The sequence below is a fragment of the Cornus florida genome, unplaced genomic scaffold, assembly GCF_030987335.1.
Source record: "Cornus florida cultivar Cherokee Brave unplaced genomic scaffold, ASM3098733v1 CherokeeBrave_3.0.0_Hap2_Chr01, whole genome shotgun sequence".
NCBI classification, from domain to species: Eukaryota; Viridiplantae; Streptophyta; class Magnoliopsida; order Cornales; family Cornaceae; genus Cornus; species Cornus florida.
This window is the reverse complement of record NW_026775571.1, coordinates 116,884,935-116,906,301: the sequence shown is the minus strand read 5'-3', so window position 1 is coordinate 116,906,301 and position 21,367 is coordinate 116,884,935. Positions and strand designations below refer to the sequence as shown.

Genomic DNA, 21,367 nt, shown 5'->3' with positions numbered 1-21,367 from the left:
CATCTAATGTAGCTTTGTAAAGCAACTTAGAACGTCCCAACCTAATCCCCATACTCCTCAAAACGTGATATAAAATCATCGCTTCGTTCAGAGAAGAACTCCATCCGATCCTAAACTCCTGAAGAGTTCTCTTTCTCTACCTCGTGTAAAGGTAATACAAAAGGTTAACTACATGTAGGTTGATCCACACCAAATCTACAAGTATCATTCACTATACTATTAGCGAACAAAATCACCCTCGCACGATCTTTGATTTTCAAGAATTCAATACCCTCCTTCTTGGGTATACTAAAATTTCCTCCACTAGAATCCCCTTCGGACTCCTAATCCTCGTTTGTCTCCTTTATGAGAACAACTAAAATCGTGTTGGTCCCTTTATACGGTGACCTAAACCACACTCCTAAATTCTTGCCTGGCTTATACTTCTAGAAGTAGCGTCAACCGGAACTAAACCTTCGATCCCAAGTTCTGCTTCTGATAGAGAACTCGATAACATACTCTTCTACTCCTTTGGGTCTGATTCGCCGTCGCCTTGGACCCCATCCTCCTTCTAGTGTCAATCATTCCATAATTATGAAACATAATTGACATATGTTCCTCCTAACATAGCTCTAAGTTTTTAAGAAACGCAACGCGGAAGACTTCTAACGAAAGACACTCTTAAGGACACTAGAACCTGGAGTGCTCTAATACCAACTGTGATACCCCTCGATTCTAGAGCCATGAGTGATCAAGTCCGAGCACAGATCCGAGAGATATCAGACAATCAATATGCAAACAAGTAGGAAAAAAAAACTTGATTAATAATAAAAGAATAATTCGCTGAAAGAAAACTAAAATGAAAATCCTCGAACCTTAAATAATAAATTAATATAATTTAAATCCATACAACCCGGGAATCCACCTAGTGGACCCCTAATTCCAAATCTTTAAATAAATTTACAGAGTTTAAAAACCAAAACCAAAATAAAAAGGAAATCCTATGTAACTAGAAGAGTGAGTGTCTGTATCTGCATCAACAAGATCAACCTTTAAGCCTGGTACTGGCGAATACCTAAAAAATAGGAATGGGTCAGGCCCACATGCAAGTTCCAATCTACTACAATCCGTACATAAACCCGATACGCAGATACATCCTAGATAGCTTAACAATAACTAAAGTAGTCCATATAGATATAAGTACACACTATAGGACGTTCACCAGCCCACATAATCCGTCTCAACCCGAGTAAAACAACCAGGGAAACATCATCAGGCCTAGTTATCAATCCTAGGCGATATACGCACCCTAACCGTGATCAGGAGACTCGAGCTCGCATCACGGTACCATAAATATATATATAAATTCCCATTCAAAACCAATGTTGTGCCGGTCAACAATTCGTCGCCAAGACACGACATATAATTAGGATTTAAATATTTTAATTAAATCCCTATCCTTCCAAGTGCAGATAAATAACAAACATCCGTTATGTCGTTCAACTTGTTTTAGTTGACAGGACATGCATCCATATAGGATTTAATTGTTTTAGTTAATCCATTTCGTATGGATAAAGGGGTAGGACTTAGCTTTTTGATCTAATCCATCCCTGATATGTCACCGTCCCATACCGGTACATATAATGCAAATGATCCACAAGTGATGCACATTTATTAGAACATCAAGTATATCCATGAACCAGCAAAATAGAAAATAGGTATTATTAAGATCCTATTATGCATCCAGTATATGATTATAATCATAAAACTCCTGTTAAATTGTTATAGTACTGTTAAACAATTTAAATTATCCACATCCATCCAATTGACAAAACAGAAAACTAAATCAGTTCATCAATTAACAACCATAGCAGGGTATAATGATTATAAGAATTATGAACTGAGCACAATATACCATTCAACCCAAACCATACCCTCATACTAGTTCATTTAAATCATTAAAACAAAGACTACTAATGCAAACTTCCTTAACCCCTGACGGCATAAAAATTTATGTTTGCATCACATGACGTCCTTTTAATCCTCCAACTTAAAACCTGTGCTTGATATAGTATAACACAGAGAAGTCCAACTGTACCTCATATAAGTCCCCAATGGTACAATATACTAACCCATTTAACTGGTGAAAACAACCCAGTAGTTAGAACTTCCTCAACTCCTTACAGCATGCAACTATATATATTTAAAATTACATGTCAACCACAACCACAACCCAACCAACCCTCTTGAGACTCATATATATACTAGATATCATTGTTATAAAATCCCAACAATATCCGTTATATCAGTTCATTGAATTTGCGAAAACAACTAGCCTTTCCGTCTCTCTTCCTTTCTTCCGAATAGCATACACATTACTAATGTTTATGTTCATGATGCCCCTTAGAATTAAACCCTAGCATAAACCAACTATTTAAAGGTTCCAATAGGTAAATTTTTAAGTATGTAGAACCCCCCTTTTACTTTCCAGAAACTCTGTTTAAGGCCTTAAGGTCAAAATAAATACCGAAAATACCCCCAAAAGGGTATCTGTTCAAGGGAGCCGGCTCTCCCTCATAGAGAGACGGCTCTACTTTAATGGGAGCTAGCTCTCTCCCCCTTAGAGCCGTCTCTGCTCCATGCGTCTTCTCTGCTTCGTCCTGTTGCTTCTACGCTTCCGGCTAAGCTTCCAGTCACTGTCCCAACACTTTTAACATTCTTAGGGTCTAATCTAAATCTAAACAGTCCTAGAAACTCCTCACATTCCATTAGGAATTAAATTACAGAAGTTCAATACATAATCAAAATAGTTTATGCGTGAACCGATTTCAGTTATTTAAAACCGGCAAAATTCCAAGTCTCTGTCCGAATTGTTTTTAAACTTCTTAGGGTCTACTTTAAATCCAAACAGTCCTAGAAACTCTTTAAAACCCTTATGAATTTATTAACAAAAACTTAACACACTCGGAACGGTTTTAAGACCAAACCAGTTACAGTTTAAACAAAGGCAAACAACAGATTACAGTTTGATTTAATTATGCATAACACATCCACTTTTAATGTTTAATTAATGTCCTGGAGTCTATTTAGAATGCACTGAACACAAGTTTACAGGAAAGAGATAGACTGAAACTTGCCTTTAGGTTTCAGTTTGAAACCTTCAACCTTCGTCTGCGAATTCCGACAAACCTAAGACCTTCCCTTCCTCCTCTGGTCATTGCCCCTTTTACCTCTGTTTTTCCTTCTCAAAACTAATTCGTGCATAGGGTTTTCTAACCCTAGCACACTTATTTTGTTCAATATATATAGGCCTTCATTCTATACTTAACCTACTTTTAATTTCGACTAATTTACAAGTCGGCTAAATACTCTCCATAAAAGAAAACCCTAACCCTAATCTATATCCACGACCATTTAAGATATAAACCAAATGAGTCACCCAAGCATAACTGTAAATAAAGCAAAGAAATTAAATAAACAATTGACAAATAAATTATATAGACTAACCAATAATACATGTCAATTAAATCATACTAATCAAATAATTAAATTAAACCACACATAAACAATTCGACAATTAAATTAAATACACATAATAGTAATTAAGCAATTTAAATTAAACACACACAATTAATAATTAAGCAACTAAGCAAATACACATAAAATAAATTTCTCAAATAAAACAATCAATTTAAACAACTAAGTCATATAATCAAATAAAAATGAAATAAAAATCAAAAAGCAAAATTAAATTTCCATTTTGTCCTTTTGAAAACTAGGGGTATTACACGATGTCAAGCCAGTGTATAGATCAGGCCAAGCATGACAGGTGCATAGAATTGAAAATGGCTTGAAAACCAAAAGCATCAAGCATGAAAGAATATGCACCATTTAGTCAAAAATACTATGTTAGACACATTTGTATCTACCCATAGAGAGATGTGTAAGTCAGTCAACCTGACCAGCTCAGCAAGATGGTTAGGAGAAGTCGTTTTCAGCTTACAACCAATTAATTTCTAGATAAACGGTTTGAAAGAGATAACACTAGATGAAGGCTTCTATAAATACCCACTCAGGGCTTACAAGGAGGGGTCCAAGACCATTTTCTAAAGTTTAACCATTAGCATTCATATCACTTAGCACTTAGCTTTTATTTCATCAAGTTCAACTTAGCATTATCAGTTTAGTACTTAGTTCATCTTTCAGCATTCAATACTTTAGTTTCCATTTCAATCAAGAGTTTGTAATTCATTCATCATTGTAATCAGTCAAGTTCAATGAAGAAGGGTTTGCAGATTCAGGTATATTTATTGTTCAATTAAGTTGCTTCTAATTGATATTTATCTTGAATGTTTAAAGTCCTTTCTTAAAGGCAATAACAACCTTAAGAAGAGGGTCATTCCTACTGTCCAACTTTCGCCTGAATCATCTTAGGTAGGTGACCCGACCCAATAGGAATAGTTTGGCAAGAAATATTCGAATCCATCAGGACTCTGGCACGCCTGCGTTCCAGGTCAGCCATTCATTGGCTAGCAACCTCAGACCACTTTGTGAGCCAAACAACAATATTATCATTTTTCATAAATATAGATCAAGCAATCATTTAAGCCAAACAATCCAATCAAAGTGTGTGATTTGCTCCTACAAAGGAGCCTAATGTATGTGCAAATGATTTTGAGGGTGACTACTCTATTTTGATTTATTCATTAATTTTTTCGTTATAGTGATTCCTCTAATGAATTTGCTCAATATACATCGATTTACTGTGTAGTCACGAGTCACACAACTTAGGAGAGGCTAAGAATCCGGTGAAAGTTCGTCACTATCTTTTTCTTTGATAAACCATATCATATTATAACAAGTTAAAATTATCATCCAGCTTTATTTTGATTTTCAATTGTGACATTTATTTTGACAGCAAAAAATGAAAAAGTTGACATTTTTTTTGAGTAGCATGTTACTTTTTTGTAAAATTTAATAAAAGTAAATTTTTGGTTTTTTTTTTTTTTAATTAAAATTTTAAAAACCATTTAACAAAAGTAATGATTTAGTTATAATTTTAAAATCATTGTCTAAAAAAATAAACAAAAAATATTTGCATGGAGCAAATTTTTGGTTCTAGTTTATAAATATGCAATTTATATTATTTTGCGTCGACCATGCTTTCAATTGATTTTGTTTATTTTTTATATATGTCCGATGGATTTTGTTACGATTCTTCTGCATTAATGTTCTTAAGGAATTTGGAAGTCCATGTTTTGAGTGTTATATGAAACCAAAAAGCAAAGCAAATGTGCATTTTAAAACGACTAACTTCACCACATGGTATGATACTGTCCGCTTTGAACCTGAGTCCGCACGGTTTTGCTCTTGAGCTTTACCTCAAAAGACCTCATACCAATTGGAGATAACACCACTACATCTAAGCACGTCACATTTCCCTTACCCAAGCGATGTGGCATTGTGCACCCGCAACTCGCCCAGTGTGGTAGCATGCCAGTATCTCGCACCCGCCCACAGAGTCATCACAATCCACCCTTTTTGGAGGCTCGACGTCCTTGTCGGCACACTTTCAGCTGGATCAGGCTCTGATATCATTTTTATATACCCACTCCACCATATGGTATGATATTGTCCGCTTTGACCTGAGCCCGCACGGTTTTGCTTTTGGGTTTTGTCCCAAGAAGCCTCAGATCAATTGGAGATAACACCACCACATATAAACACTTCACATTTCTCTTACCCAGGCGATGTGGGATTGTGTACTAGTAGCTCGCCCGGTTTGGTAGCCTACTAGTGTCTCGCACTCGCCCACGGCACACTCGTGCATAAGGTCACTACAATAGAGTGGGTCGTTATAAATGGTATCAGAGCCTGATCCAGCCGGAAGTGTACTGACGAGGATGTCGGGCCTTTAAGGGGGATGGATTATGATGACTCTGTGGGTGGGTGTGCCGTGGGCGGGTGCGAGACACTGGCATGCTACCACACTGAGTGAGTTATAGGTGCACAATGTCACATCACCTGGGTAAGGGAAATGTGAAGTGCTTATTTGTGGTGGTGTTATTGTGATACCCCTCGGATCCGAGACACAGGTTGATCAGGCCCAGGCCCAAACCCGAGGGAAATATCAAACAATTAATATGTTATAACGAACTGAATTTAAGAAATAAAGTTTAAGCTGAAAGAAACTAAAATAAAATCCTCAAATAATAAAGATTAAATAATCCAACTCCAAAACCTCCAAGGGTACAACTCGGAAATCCATCTCTAATGGACCCCTAATAAAAATCCCAAACTGAACGAAAATAAAGAACTGAAGACACAATCCAAATCTAATATCTGAAAAGAAGTCCTACGTCGTCGGTAGAATGGAAGATCGTCTTTGCTCAGCCCGAACAAGCCCAAAGACTAGAATCGTCTGATACCTGAAAAATGATAAGTGGGTCAGGCCTACTAGCAAGTTCTATAGTACTACAACCCAAGCAGAGACCCGATACGCATGTACATCCTAACCAATCCAACAATAACTAAATAGTCCGTAGATATATATATATATATAATCACACTACAGGACTCTCACTGGACTACAGACCCGTCTTAACCTGACTAGTAGGCACCATGCAAAACACACCTGAGGTGGCCATGACTACCTAGACCTAGCAGGGTACACATCTAATCATCATAGCCAGCTATGCATCCCAATGCATATACGCTCCCTAGCCAACGACTCTGAGACTCAGGCTCATATCGTGGCACCATAAAAATATATTTAAATTCCGTTCCAAACCAGAAGTGTCACTCAACTATTTAGTGATCTGACACAACACACAGGTAGGACTTAACCTTTATAGTTAATCCATCCCTCAATCCAGAGTAAGTAGGACTTAGCATTTTTGAGCTAATCCCCCTAGTATGACACCGTCCCATACCGGTGCATACAATCCATCCATCCAGTTGATAATATAAGTGACAGTAAATATCAACATATCCAATCTAAGCATAACAAGAATGTGTAAATAGCATGCTTGTTTAATACATCCAGTATATGATTCCCTGACAAGTTTTAAATACAAAGAATAAATATAACCATCCTGTAACTCACAAGAAGCATAATAACAATATTAACAGTAATTGCATGCTTCCTTGTAATACTTCACAACATCCCACAAGTTGACATAAACAATTCTTGGTCACCATCAACTAGTTCCGTATTAAGCATTAAGTGAAATTATATTAGTCGACAAGCTTAATCCCATAACACTGTTTCATGATTTAAACATAAACTTCTTAATTCAATTGCTAAGCTTAAAAACAAGCAACTTGAATTGTCTGCAAGAAAGTCGTCACACAAACTTCCTGAAGTGTTGTAAACATCAATTAATTCCCCGTTAAGCATAGCTGACATTATATAATTTGAGATGCTTAATCCAATACCACGGTCATATGATTTACACATAAAATTCCTAATTCAATTGCTGCCTTTAAAACAAGCAACTTGAATTATCCACATCAACGTAAAACTAATCACTTCCTAAGAGTCTCCGGCTATTCCTTGTTTAGCTTCTTATGGTATATTATGAGTTACCATGCCTTCTTAGAATTTATCAAGAGTTTATTCATTACAAAACACCCCTAGAACCATTCCTAAAACCTTCTGGAACTTCAAAATTCCAAATACAGTAGCCTAGATTCGTAGGGAAAACAAAGAAAATAATAAATAAAAAAAAAAAACTGAAAACCTTGGAGGAGCCGGCTCCACACAAAGTGGAGCCGCCTCCACTAAATCCTAGAGCTGGCTCCACTTAAGGTGGAGCCTACTCTACGTTGTGGTGCATCTGTTCCTCCTCTGCGCGTTGTCTCCTTCCCCTCTGGCAGTATTAGACTGTTTTGTTCCACCAAACCAACCTCTTTACTGGTTAAAACTAAGTCCCAAGATGCTCTAAAGTTATATAAATTCATTACTTGCCAACCAAAAACAATTAGAACAAGAATTTACAAAAGCAGTCCAAAACAGAAGGGAAAACATATGTAAGAACAGAGACTGTTATGAGACAATATATTTGTGCAACCAAATTAATTTAACTTAAATTCTTCCTGGAACTGAATTAGGGATGTAAAGAACACAGGCCAAAGAAATTGAGTAAATATAAAACTTGCCTGTGAGATTTGGTTCAAAAATCTCAACGTCTTTCCTCTAAGTGTTTCCAGAAATCCTTCAGTTTTGTCCCAGACTTCTCTCTACGTTTCTTGTTTCCAGTATGCCGTGAATAGGGTTTTTAAAAAAAACCCTAGGCAGATGCTCATTACATATATTTATAGGTTTTCACAAAACCCTAATCCATGTCTAATTCAGCCAATAAGTAAACCTAGGATATACAATGTCGGCTGCCTATGAAAACTATAAACCCCATGAAAATATATTCACGTTGCCAACTAACTAAAACGAACTAAATGTAATTTAACTAATCTAATTTAATTTAATTTTAACTTAACACAATTAAATCCATAAGTAAGACAATTAAATAAATTAACTCAATTACATGCAAGTAACCTAAACCAGTAATCAAATGAAACAATTAAATCCATCACCAATCCAATTAAATTAAAACAAAACAAATTTATTAAACAATTAAAGCCAAAATAAAAACCTAATTAATAAAGTCAAATAATACAAATAATTCAAGTAAGTCAATAAAGAATTAAAAATTCAATTTAAAACAATAAATTAAATACCAAGACTATCCTTTTGAAATTAGGGGTATTACAGTTATCTCCAATTGGTATGAAACCTTTTAGGGTAAAGCCCAAAAGCAAAATCGTTGGGACTTAGGTCCAAAGCAGACAATATAATACCATGTAGTGAAGTGGGTCGTTACAAATGGTATCAAAGCCTGACCCAGTCGGAAGTGTGGTCAACGAGAACGTTGGGCCCTGAAGGGGGTGATTGTGGCTACTTTGTGGGCGGGTGTGCCGTGGGCGGGTGCGAGGCACTGGCAGGCTACCACACTAGGTGAGGTACGGGTGTATAATCCCACATCGCCTGAGTAAGAAAGGTGAAGTGCTTATATGTGATGGAGTTATCTTTAATTGGTGTAAGGCCTTTTGGATTAAAGCCCAAGAGCAAAATCGTGCGGGCTCTGGCCCAAAGTATATAATATCATTCCATGTGGTGGAGAGGGTCGTTACAAATGGTATCAGAGCCTGACCCAGCCGGAAGTGTGGCCAACGAGAACATTGGGCCCAAAGGGCGGTGATTGTGGTGACCTTGTGGGAGGGTGTGTGTGAGCGTGTGTAGGTGGTATTAGTAAGCTACCACACTGGGCGAGCTATAGGTTCACAATCTCACATTGCCTGGGTGTGGATGGGGCAAGTACTATTTGTAGATTCAATACCCTTCTATGACATAACGCGTTTTAAAGCTGTGATGGCCATGAACTGTAACGACCCAAACCGGGGTCCGAATCGCTATCCGAGTCTTTAACCAAACCCGAGGACACACTAGGGGTAAAATGATCATTTTACAATATAAGAGGTTAATCCATCCTTAAACTAATCAAATGCAGTTTAAAATAATCATTCTAGTCATCCCATGATACTCGATGAGGTTCTACGGTCATCGGTTATGAATTCCAAAAAGTACCCTTACTTGGTTCAAGGGGAATTCCAACACTGTTCTACTAAAACAATCATAACTCTCAACATGAATAGAATTTGAAGATGAGGTTGCTCTCATTGGAAATCTAACTAAAAATTCTTGAAAATGGACTCAAGAATGACCCTATTTGGGTTTGAAACGAAGAAGTTATGACCACACGAAGTCAGGTGATTCAAGCTGACAAAACTGTGAAAGCCAAAAAGTGCACCGGAGGACTTGAACCGGTTCCCAAATCCTGGTACCGATTCCACATGGGCAGAATGCCCAGACATGAACCACTAACACCCTTGAACCGGTTCCATAAAAGTTGAACCGGTTCCAAAAGACAAGAACCTTAAAATCAGCCCAGAAAAGCCTAAAACTGAGTACTTGTGAACATGAACACCCCTTTAGTCCCTTGGTGATCCTATTTAAAGTCTAATCATGTTCCCAAACAACCATAAACATAAATGCCTTAATAAGATAACATTTGTTTATCAATTTCGGAAATAAATTGTATCATTGACACATCAATGGTGATCCGGTTACATCTTTAAATAATTCAAAAGTTCAAAGTGGGTTTGAGATCACAATGTGATCGTAGGAGATGGAAAAATGGCTTTAAAACCTTCTACAACCAAATATACATATAACTGGTCCTCAATTACAAATTATAGCCAAATTGTGCATCATTGAAACACATTTTGCCACATACATTAAATTTTACATGCTTCAAATTAAGTTAAACATCTAATCGACGAAAGAAGTCCTCAATGCATCAAAATAGGGTGGTGAATCATCTGTTTCTCCTTTTTTGTTTCCTGAAAAAAATAATAAGTAGAGGAGTGAGCATAACGTCTAAGTGAGATTGCCTAAGTGGCATCTCCTCAAGCTAGGTAAGTAATCATATGCCTTACACACAATTAATAGAATTAAGAGCAAAGGATCATGCAAGGGTATCCGATTTTTATAACCATCATTTATATTTATATGCAATAAATTGTATAAAATGCTCAATGCACCAATCCACCAGATCCATGCCCTCGTATACCCCTCCACCACATCCACACAACCCTCATACCCAAGAACAACATCATGTCATGCGTATAGAAATGTCTAAATTCAATTATTCAATTATTATCATACTTTCGTAATACAATTGACATTTCTAAAGCCTCAACAAGATAATTTGACAATTTTTTTTGCCATACTTCAACATTCAAGTATTCTTTAGCATGTATATAATAAAAAACATCATAACAACCACATGAGGGGAATTAAATAAACCATCTTATAGAAACTCAACAACATATCACTTGCAATTTAAACACAAGATAAACACCTAATCACTTAAAACACCTCAATTCACAAATTCTTGTGCAAATCAAAAACCCTAAAATTAAATCATGCATTTTAACTTCAAATTGACAAGCTATAGAAGGGAAAAAACATCCAATTAGCTACCACAACTAAGGAATTTGACAATTGAACAAACTCTACCTTATTTTGAAGCAAAAGCCCCAATTCAAGCCCTAATTTTTTAAATTCCAAGGGTGCCCAAATGATGATTTGCTCCACTCAAAATGTAGATCTCAACAAGCTATCCGATTTGCCACAAACGACACCAACAAATTTCAAAAGATGAGAGAGTAATTGAAATTTGAAGTTTGTTAAGAAAAGAAAAAGAAAAAAGGAAAATGAGAGGGAGGAAGAGAGAGTGCCGGGTAGAGAGAGAGAGAATGAGGCCACAATGGCCTCTTGGCCACTAAAATGAACAAGTGGAAAGTGGGTCCCACTACTTAAAAAAAATCTCACTTTTTCTTTTAATTTTTCCACCACAAAATATAATACAATCATACAATATAACACAATACCATTAAAATATGGACCAAATAATTATGCATGGTATGCCATGGACCCGTGATACAATTCCCGTACACAAAAATTCTAGTAGCGAGTCCCACCCGGGACCGTCCAGCTTGAAAAACAGAAAAATATCGAAATGGTAACCATTGCATTTGTAAGAGTCCTGAACTCAAAAAAATGCCCCAACCAACTCTCGGATACACCCGACACACCCCCACGATGTCTAACACACAAAACAAGAAAAAACAAAAATACTCTCGAAAAATTGAAAAATTCCAGAAAATAAAAAATAACGAAAATTAGAAACATTACATGAACCTACCAGAACTCCAGAGTTAAGCGTGCTTAACCTGGAGTAGTATTAGGATGGGTGACTCCCTGAGAAGTCTCTGGTTCGAGGGAGCCAAAAGCAAACAATATTGTGTCTGGTTAGGGTGAAAGTCATTACACATTCTCAACAACCATGAAGATGAATCCTAAATGAAATTTCTATTTAGTTTTGTATCTCATAAATGTATTTGTAATAATGAACCGCGATCTCAAAAGATATATCTTACATGTATATATAAATTTTTGGTGCCCACAAGAATAGACCTAGGATATTGAGTAAGGGGCAAAAGTGAATTTTTTTTTTTTAAATTTCAAGCGGAGCAATAGTAAAATTTCAAAAGTATATAACTGAAAATAAATTAAAAAAAATTACAAGTACTTAATGCTAAATAATAATAATAATAATAATAATAATTAGGGGGCAATTGCCCCCCTCTTTCCTTTGTAGGTCCGTCCCTGGTGTCCATAATGCTGTTAGGAGACTCCGACTCTCAACTTTTTCAATTAATTTAGAAAGTCAAGACTGCATGGCAGGTGAATTTTCATTACCGATTCACACGAAGTGACTATCCCGAAGAATTTGACCACTTTTTATACACTACAAACACAATGCTATACTAGGGGTGCAACTGGGGTTAGGCAGTCCCAATCCAATCCGAGTCCAGTCCGATTTTTCGCGGGCTTGAACAATTATTTTTACAATTATAGTTAGATCTGAGTTGAAAAATCTCAACCCGAATTTAATTAAGGTTGGACTTAGGTTGAGGTGCTAACAATCCAAGTTAACCCGAACCCGAATTCTAATATTATTTTCATATATATTTTTAATTTTAAATACATTATATATAATATTTAAACTATGATTACCATTTTTCCTTTCAACTTCCTTTATTAAATATTTAACTTATTGTATGTTAACATTTAGGAAAATTAATTTTTAAAATCTATTTATAATTTATTAAAAATTTAGAAAAAGCTTTTAAAACTTTTTTTTGTCTAAGAGTAATTTAAATGAAAACTAATTCAAGATCATATTAAATTTTCGGTGAGAAGATTAGTCATATTAATAACCCAAATTTTTAACCTAAAATCTAAGCCTAAGTTGCAAACCCGAATTTAAAAGTAGAAGGATGAATTGGGCTCAAATTGAATAGTTAGAGTTGAAAATATAATTGGAATTGAACGTGAGTTTAACATTTCATATGATAGGTTGGGTTAAGTTATACTTCAAATTTCAACCCACCCGAGGTTAGGGTTGTAAATGAGCTGAGCCGAACAGAGCTTTGGGTTGTTCGGGCTCGGCTCGTCATCTCCAGAGGGGTGCTCGGGCTTGGCTCGGGCTCGAAAGAGCTTGGTATAGCCATGCTTGGGCTCGGCTTGTTAAAGTTTTCGCAAACTCGGGCTTGGCTCGGGTTCGGTTACACATTGACGATCACCTATTCAAAAACCCATGAACGCCAATCTTCATTTCTGACCAGGGAAAAAAAAAAAAAAAAATTTTCAAGGCATATATTCAAGATGAATTCAAACCTTACAAGCTTTTATGGACTCAATAAAGAACAAAAATTCAAGATGAAATACCTGGTTTTGTGGACTCGATCTATAGATATTTCAAGATCCATTAGAGAGAGAGAGTTGTGGCATGGAGGGCTACTGACAGATTCAAACAGTGGAGCTGATCCGAGAGTGAGAGAGAAAGAGAGAGAGAGAGAGTTGTGTAGTAGAGGGTTGCCGGCGGAATCGCGTGCTGGAGCTGCTGAAGAGGATAGCCTTCCTTAACTTTTAGTTTTAGGTTAATTCTTATCTCTTAACATGAGTAAAGAAAGCAACGGCTCAGATGAAATAAAATTAATTATTAGGATTTGAGAGAAATCCTTATTTGAATCATGGGCTCAAGAATTAAACTCTTTGGGCTTTTGTGAACCTTATTAATAAAATGATAAGTGTTAGGCCAAACTTATACTTATATTGACCAAACTTTTTAATGTAAAATAGTAAACATATGGGCTTGTGTCTTAACGAGCTTGTTCACGAGCCTAACGAGCCGAGCTCAATGTTGCTCAAGCTCGGCTCGTTTACTAAATGAGCTTGAAAATGGAACTCGAGCTCAACTCATTTACTAAATGAATGAGTCCGAGCCGAATTTTTAACGAGCCAAGTTCGAACTGTTCATGAATAACTCGGTTCATTTGTAGCTCTACCCGAAGTGAGCCCTATGCTATACAAACTCTTTTTAAAAAAAATAAAATAAATACTATACACAAGACAATGGGGGTAGTGGAGAAAAAAAAAATTAGGTCCCACTTTGTTGAATTTTCATATTCCCCTTCGATGTAATAAAAAATTAGGTCCCACTTTGTTGAATTTTCATATTCCCCTTCTATGTAATAAAAAATTACGTCCCACTTTGTTGAATTTTCATATTCCCCTTCTATGTAATATGATGTTGAAGTCAACGTGATGTTGAAGTCAACGTGATGTGTAATTAAAACAGAAATAAACTCGGCAGGACTGATAAGGGCCACTGTGGTTAAGTTAACAACACCATGTTTGGATTGAAGAAATTGATTAAAAAAAAAAAATTTGAAGAATTGTGAGGAATAATAATAAAAAAGAAAAATTATGGAGAGTCCAAATTCGGCACTCGAAAGTACTGTGGACTGTAATCCCAAATTCACTCCCTATGCCCACTTTAAAAATAATAATATTAAGATATATATATATATATATATATTAGAATGTAATAATATTAATATTTTATTAACGGGTCAGTGGCCTAAAAGTATTAGTCTCTTATCTCCCAAAAAGAGGTTAGGGATTGAGGTCAAGGATTGATAATTTATTAAAATTTCAGTCTAGACTTTTATTAGAAAGTAATCCTTTTATACCATTAAGACTAGAATCTCAACAAACAAATATCATCACTAAAATCTCGACAAAGAAATATCATCAGTATTCATTTTTAGAAAGTAATCCTTTTATACCATTAATACTAGAACCTCAACAAACAAATATCATCACTATTCATTTGGTTGCGGGTTTTTGCTTGGACTCTTATTTATATAGACATAGTGTATGCTCATATTTATAATCTCTATAAAAAATTTTATTGTTCTAAAATATTTTTTTAACTCTACAGAATATTTCACAAAATAACCACCTCGACTCGACAAGTAAGGCTACTAGACATAATGTACTAGATACCATTAAGACTAGAATCTCAACAAACAAATATCATGGTTGCGGGTTTTTGCTTGGTCTCTTATTTATATAGACGTGTTGTATGCTCATATTTATAATCTCTATAAAATTCTTTATTCTTCTAAAATATTTTAATAACTCTAGAATATTTCACAAAATAACCACCTCGACTCAGACCAGTCAAGCTACTAGACATAATGTGCCAAGAGAGAACCAACAAGCAGTGATATTTAACTTAAATGCAATATTGAAACAAAAGCAATGTCTAAAGCTCTATGATTTTAATAAAAGACAAGCCTAACCACACAGTTGTTGGATATGGTGTTTTCGTAGACAATCCTCTCATCAAAATATAGTTGCATTTGTTAAGAAACATGCGCAAAATTTATAATATCATGATCTCATTTATAATAAATCTAACATCATCTATCCGTGCATTGTTCATAATATTTTACAGTCTACAAAAAGGAGGGAGAAAGACATAATCGGTAATTAAAAAAGGAGAAGGCACAGAAGAAAGCAACAAAGGAGGAAAATTGAAATTCTGTTTAGAGACCTGTCAACCTGCATCTCCTGCCTTCTCAACCTTGGGCTTCTACTCCCCTCCAAGTGATAGGAATTCGGGTATGTATACAAGCTCTGCGAGTTCCCAAACACCCTCGCATAAACCATTTCTCCATACATCCCAAGATTATATAGTGATGGTGCAGAATCTTCTTCGTAACTGCTGTCAGGATGAGCGGAGTATTGTTGATTCTGATAAGGATTATGATATTCAAGCTGCTGACTATCTTGAGACATAGAGGTCAGAATTTTGGTACCACAAGCAGGTGGCCTTGGGGGTATAGCCACCTCCACAGGGGATGCCTTGGCGTCGAGTTCAGCTTCAGGCGGGGTTTGGCCACGGCCATAGAGGGGGACAACCGTATTGTGGGATATTTCAGCTTTGCAAACCGGGCACTGTGGGTGCCCTTCTGAAGCAAGGGAATCACTCTGGAAGTAGAACCATTTGTAGATGCAAGGCCAACAGTAGAGGTGGCCACATAGGGTAACCACAGGGTCATGTGCAAAGTCCAAGCATATGTTGCAATCGAAGCAGCCAGGACAATTGTCCAAGTCTGAGGCTGCAGCTGATATGGACTTCCATTCCTTAGCTAAGTAATGGTCAAGAGCCATGCCCTTCTGTCCTCACAGTTTAATGTAGCTACACTCCTCTAATTCTGTAAGACAATAAATGAGTAGGAAGGTGAGTGCTTGAGAATTGATTCCATAACTACATAATGTAAGACAGTGAGACAACCTCAATTATTTGTATGAAATTAGACTTGTAGTTCATCTGAGCACCAGAACATCCTAAAAGAAACTGGAATATTCACAAACATGCACTACCAATTGTCCGAATATAAAAATTTTATGTGTTTAGATTTTGGAAATCAGAGGAATCAAAAAGCACATAACGTTATATAATTTATTTTGCTTGATTTGTGGCCAAAAGCACCACCAGATAATTTGCCTAACGTATCTAATGAATACTGGAAGCAAAATAATTGAATGGAAACAGATATTTTGTTAGATAAATAATGACAAGTACTAATAATATATGTATATGGGTCCAGGTTCAAACAATGTTTTTGCAATTTTTATTCGATTAAAAAATCAATTTTCCATAAAGTACTGTTAACCAACAAACTATCACCCCAAAAAAACCAAACTCTGCCAACAAAATACGGAATGAGTAACGTAATAATATTTCATTAGTGCATCACTTTAATAATAAGCAAAAACTATTGCTTCATTTAGATTACAACTGGGTTAAGCATGAAACGAAATCAGAAAATAACCAACATATATAAGTAATCTGAAGCTTCCAAGCAAAGTTCAACAACCTACCCAACTAAAAATTTAATAAGGTGGGACATCACAGGGGAGGAAATTTATTATCTTCTAGAAATTTAAATAGATCAATCAGAATTCAAGTCTATGCTTCTCATTGAATGAGATACAAGTTTACAACAACCATATCTAGACCATTAAACACGCATCCTTCTTGTTGTTTTTTTCTTCTTCTTAATTTAGAAAATGATTATTCAAGCTTCTCACTGCTCTTTTGCTTTTCCTCCGTGCGCAGTCTTGTACTTCTGATTTCAGAGGTTACAATCCTATATATAGTTAGTCACTAATACAATCTCTGATTGCAAGGATGAAAGAAAGAACGTTAGGATGAACAGGTAAAGTTTGGCAACAATTTATTCACACGGACACGAAAGATGAACCTAGATCCCCTCCCGTGCTGCATTTGAATTGCTAGTGCAACATATTCATAAAAACGTTGTCGTTTTGTATGAAATTGTTGCAGAAGTAATATAATGGCAGCAGCAAAGGATGAAGCTCCACGGGAGGGGATCCGGATTACATCAAAGATGGTCTTAAAAGGGGAAATAATAAGTCCTTATCACCTTTTTTTTTTAAGACTATCTGTGTAGCTTCCCATTTTCTCCATATAATTTATGTTACGAAAATAATATGGGACTCTTTTACATTATATCAACCCGTGGTTGGTCCATGAACACTCCATGTTCCGCTATTTATTAACTTTATGAAGTCCATGTTCCACTATTTATTAATTTTATTTATCATTAAAAAATATTAAAACTTTCCAGGCAATATACAGATAGAATTAAAAGCGAAAACATATAATTTGTTATTTTTTCTATAAGCAATTTTATTGTAAACTAATTTTCTTTTGTCTGAGAGACTCAATTCAATTTTCCTGGAAACCAAACAAAAGAAAGATGGTAAACGAAGTTAAGGAGAAATGAAACTTTAGGGAAGATTTAAAGCATGCAACGCCACAAAGGTCCTCTGTAAATTAAAGAAACACAGAAAGAGTTTAAATCTATAATGAAATGTTAGCTGAGATAAAATCATCAAATAATGAAGCTTTCTTAGTCTCACAAACATGGTAGATACAGAGAAAGAGACTTTAATCTTTGCAAAATTAAACAATTAGATTTTCGGATCCACTTCCAATGCAATATCAAACGTCAGATCAATTTACTAATTAACCACAGATATATACAAAATTAAGGCTTCACATACCAAAACAAAATCAAAATTTTCGATAAAGAATTGAAAAAAGTTGAATATGAAGAGTTGTGCATATCAAGCGAGAGAAAGAACACATACCCAAGTAGCGAAAGATAGAGATTGACTCTGTTAATCTCCGGAGCTTTGGTGTACGTTTGGTGGTGGTGGTGGTGGTGGAGGAATGGTGGCTGCGAGGATTGTAGGGGGTGGTTTTATAGGTGAAACCGAGGAAAGGAAGGTGTCACAGATTAGGAAGCGCCAAATCCAAAATTGCTTACGTTGTTGGGTCACTCGTGCGGACGGGTAATTAATTAACTAAGCAAAATAATATTTATGTTAATTAATTAAATTTTAAATAGGGTAAATTGTACCTATCACCCCTGCAGATCGAGCAAATTACAGTGTGACTTCTTCTAAACTTGTTAGTTGATTGTGAAAATATGCTTTTGAATATGTAAAATTAGTAAACTTCTATTTTCATATAAGAAATGGCAAATTTGTTATTTTATAATATTTGGTCAATAGGTAGAAAGTTCTAGCTCAAATCTCATGAATAGTCAAAACAATAAATTCCAAACGATCTACTATTATGTAATGAGCAATGCTCTACGTTTCCAATAAAATTTGAGGTATGTATTTTGAATTTGATATGTATTTGTGTGAATTATTCAATGAAGGAAAAGTGAAGATGAACATTAAATTGCGAGGGAGAAGTGAAAAATGAACATTAAATTGGGGTAAGAAATGAAAAAAATATTATTTCATACGAAATAATATATGATAAATAGGTAAAAAAATCAAAAATGTCGTTGAGAGCGTCAAATCTCTAATATATGTTGAACGATTTGATCTATCTTTATGTAATTTAAGAGAATGGTCGTAATTTATCGTTTAAAATATTAATTAAAAACTTGTTTTTATTTCAATTGGAAGTCATATTTATCACTGGTTAAGTGCAAAAAACCCCCTTTTTAATATAGGTTTTGTGCACAAATAGTCCCTCTTTTTTTGAAATGTGTATTTCAGTCCATAAAATTTAAAAACAAAAATGTGCAAATAAATCTCTGTGATTACTTTTTGATCAAAATTAACATAAAGTAAATGTAAAAACCCTAATTTGCCCTTTTCTCAGTGTGTCATCAAACAAAGCCACATTGCAAACCCGCTGTTGGTGGCTATTGGCGACGGTGAAGGACAACGAGCTCGGGACGCCATTAATGTGTCACCGGTGATGACAACTGATGAGAAGGGTCTGGATCTGTTGGTGTTTGCCGTCCGGTAAGGATGAGAGCTTGCCACTAGAGTTTGGTTAACGGTGAAAGGTTGAGATCTCATTCTACGACGATGAGACGGGGACGATGAACCTTATAAGGTGATGAGACGGGGACGATGAACCTTATAAAGTGGGCAGACGGGAGTAGTTTCGTCGTCTATGAGGAAGATGCCAGTGGGGTTGGCCAAGTACAGTCCGACGGTGACGAGGGCCTCTGCGACAGCTATGGGCTTAACCAAAGCCCTTTATTCCTCTCCCTCCATGTAATACCCCTAATTTTAAAAAGGATATTCCTGGTATTTAATGGTATTTAATTTATTATTTAAGTACATTTTATTTGATTATGTGTCATTCTTTTTTTTATTAGGTGCTTAATTGTTTTCTTTTGTGGTGATTTAATTTATTTAAATGATATTTATTTTTAGTTATTTGATTGGAATTACTTGTTAGTGTTTTAATTATTTAATTGGCATTAATGGTTTAAGTGTAATTGGTTTAATTATTCTATGTGTGTCTTATTTTATGTGTCTCTTATTTGGTTTAATTGGGTTTACTAATTATTATTTTGTTCAATTAGATTATTTGTTAAGTATTTAATGGTGAATAGGGTAATTAGGTAAATACATCTAACTAGAGTTTTAATTACAGTATAAATTAGGGTTTTATATTATAGCCGTCGTAGGTTTCTACGTTAATTAGATGGGCCGGTTAGGATTGTGAGTTGGACTTAAATGAACCTAGGGTTTAGGAAAACTCTATAAATATAAGGTAGATGTCTGTGTAGGGTTTTTTTAAACAAAGCACACGTTTTGTGGAAGTGGAGAAGGAAAAACGCAGTTTTTCACATTCTGCCAAGGTTTGATCAAAACTCCGACCTGCTTCATCCGTGGTCCGATCGAGCTGAATTTTGGAGGAGAGGTTCATGACTCAGTGACGCACAATCTGAATAGTGGAGATTAGAGTTTGACCTCGGGAACAATGATTCGTACTCATGAACAGTAACTGGGTCGCACAGGTTTTTCCATTCTGCCCAGATTTCATCAAACATCCGATCTCGCTTCGTCCGTGGTCCGATCAAGTTAAATTTTGGAGGAGAGGTTCACAACTCAGTGACGCACAATCTGAACGGTGGAGATCAGAGTTTGACCTCGCGAACAGTGATTAGTACTCGTGAACAGTAACTAGGTCGCACAGGTTTTTTTCCATTCTGCCCAGATTTCATCAAACATCCGATCTCGCTTCGTCCGTGGTCCAATCGAGCTGAAATTTGGAGGATAGGTTCATGACTCAGTGTCGCACAACCTAAACGGTGAAGATCAGATTTTGAGTTCGGGAATAGTGTTTCGTACCCGTGAACAGTAACCGGGTTTTGGAACTCGCCGGGATTTTTTTAAGAAGAAGACGTTGAAACTTTGAACAAAAGTTTCTGAGGCAAGATTCTATCCTTACTCTTTCCCTTAGGCTTCATACTCTTTGCACTCTTAAATGATTCCAGGATTAATGAAGATTAAACCAAATTAAAATGATATCTGTTTTGCTATGAAACTAGTAGTTGCAGTAGTGTTGTATGCTTGTTCAACCTAGACTAAGCATGTTTGTGGATGCATTGTGGTTTTGTGGTTCACGTTTTTCCTTACCACTGCTAGTATAAATTATTGGAAGGATGGGTCTAGATGATAACTATCTTAACTTTTGTAATAGCAACTGTTGGAACTTAAATACTAGGAGGATTTGAGTTTAACACTAGATCGGTTTTGTGGAATACTATAATTTGAGCATGTCTACATATATACTGTGAATATTGTTTTGATGCTTACATTATCACAGTTAGTATCAACTGCGGAGGTTTGGATTTTGTGATACATACCCTACATATCTGTATGTCATTTGTAAGGTGTTAAATGGAAGTTTTAATTAATTCTGTCTTTATATCATACTAAAGGGAACAACTTAAATTGGGCATGTATATGTTGTTGTTGTGACCCTGTTTATCA

At 35.7% G+C, this 21,367-nt stretch overlaps 1 protein-coding gene across 1 annotated transcript; it reads right to left on the bottom strand.

Moving 5' to 3' along the window:
* Nucleotides 1-15,388: 15,388 nt before the first annotated feature.
* Nucleotides 15,389-18,322, bottom strand: LOC132316503 (E3 ubiquitin-protein ligase RMA1H1-like). Its single transcript, XM_059814979.1, has 2 exons — nucleotides 18,200-18,322; nucleotides 15,389-16,233 (listed from the first exon to the last, which is right to left on the bottom strand). Exon 2 carries the CDS (start codon nucleotides 16,187-16,189, stop codon nucleotides 15,506-15,508), a length of 684 nt encoding a protein of 227 aa, XP_059670962.1. The 5' UTR covers nucleotides 16,190-16,233; nucleotides 18,200-18,322; the 3' UTR covers nucleotides 15,389-15,505.
* Between the last annotated feature and the right edge of the window lie 3,045 nt (nucleotides 18,323-21,367).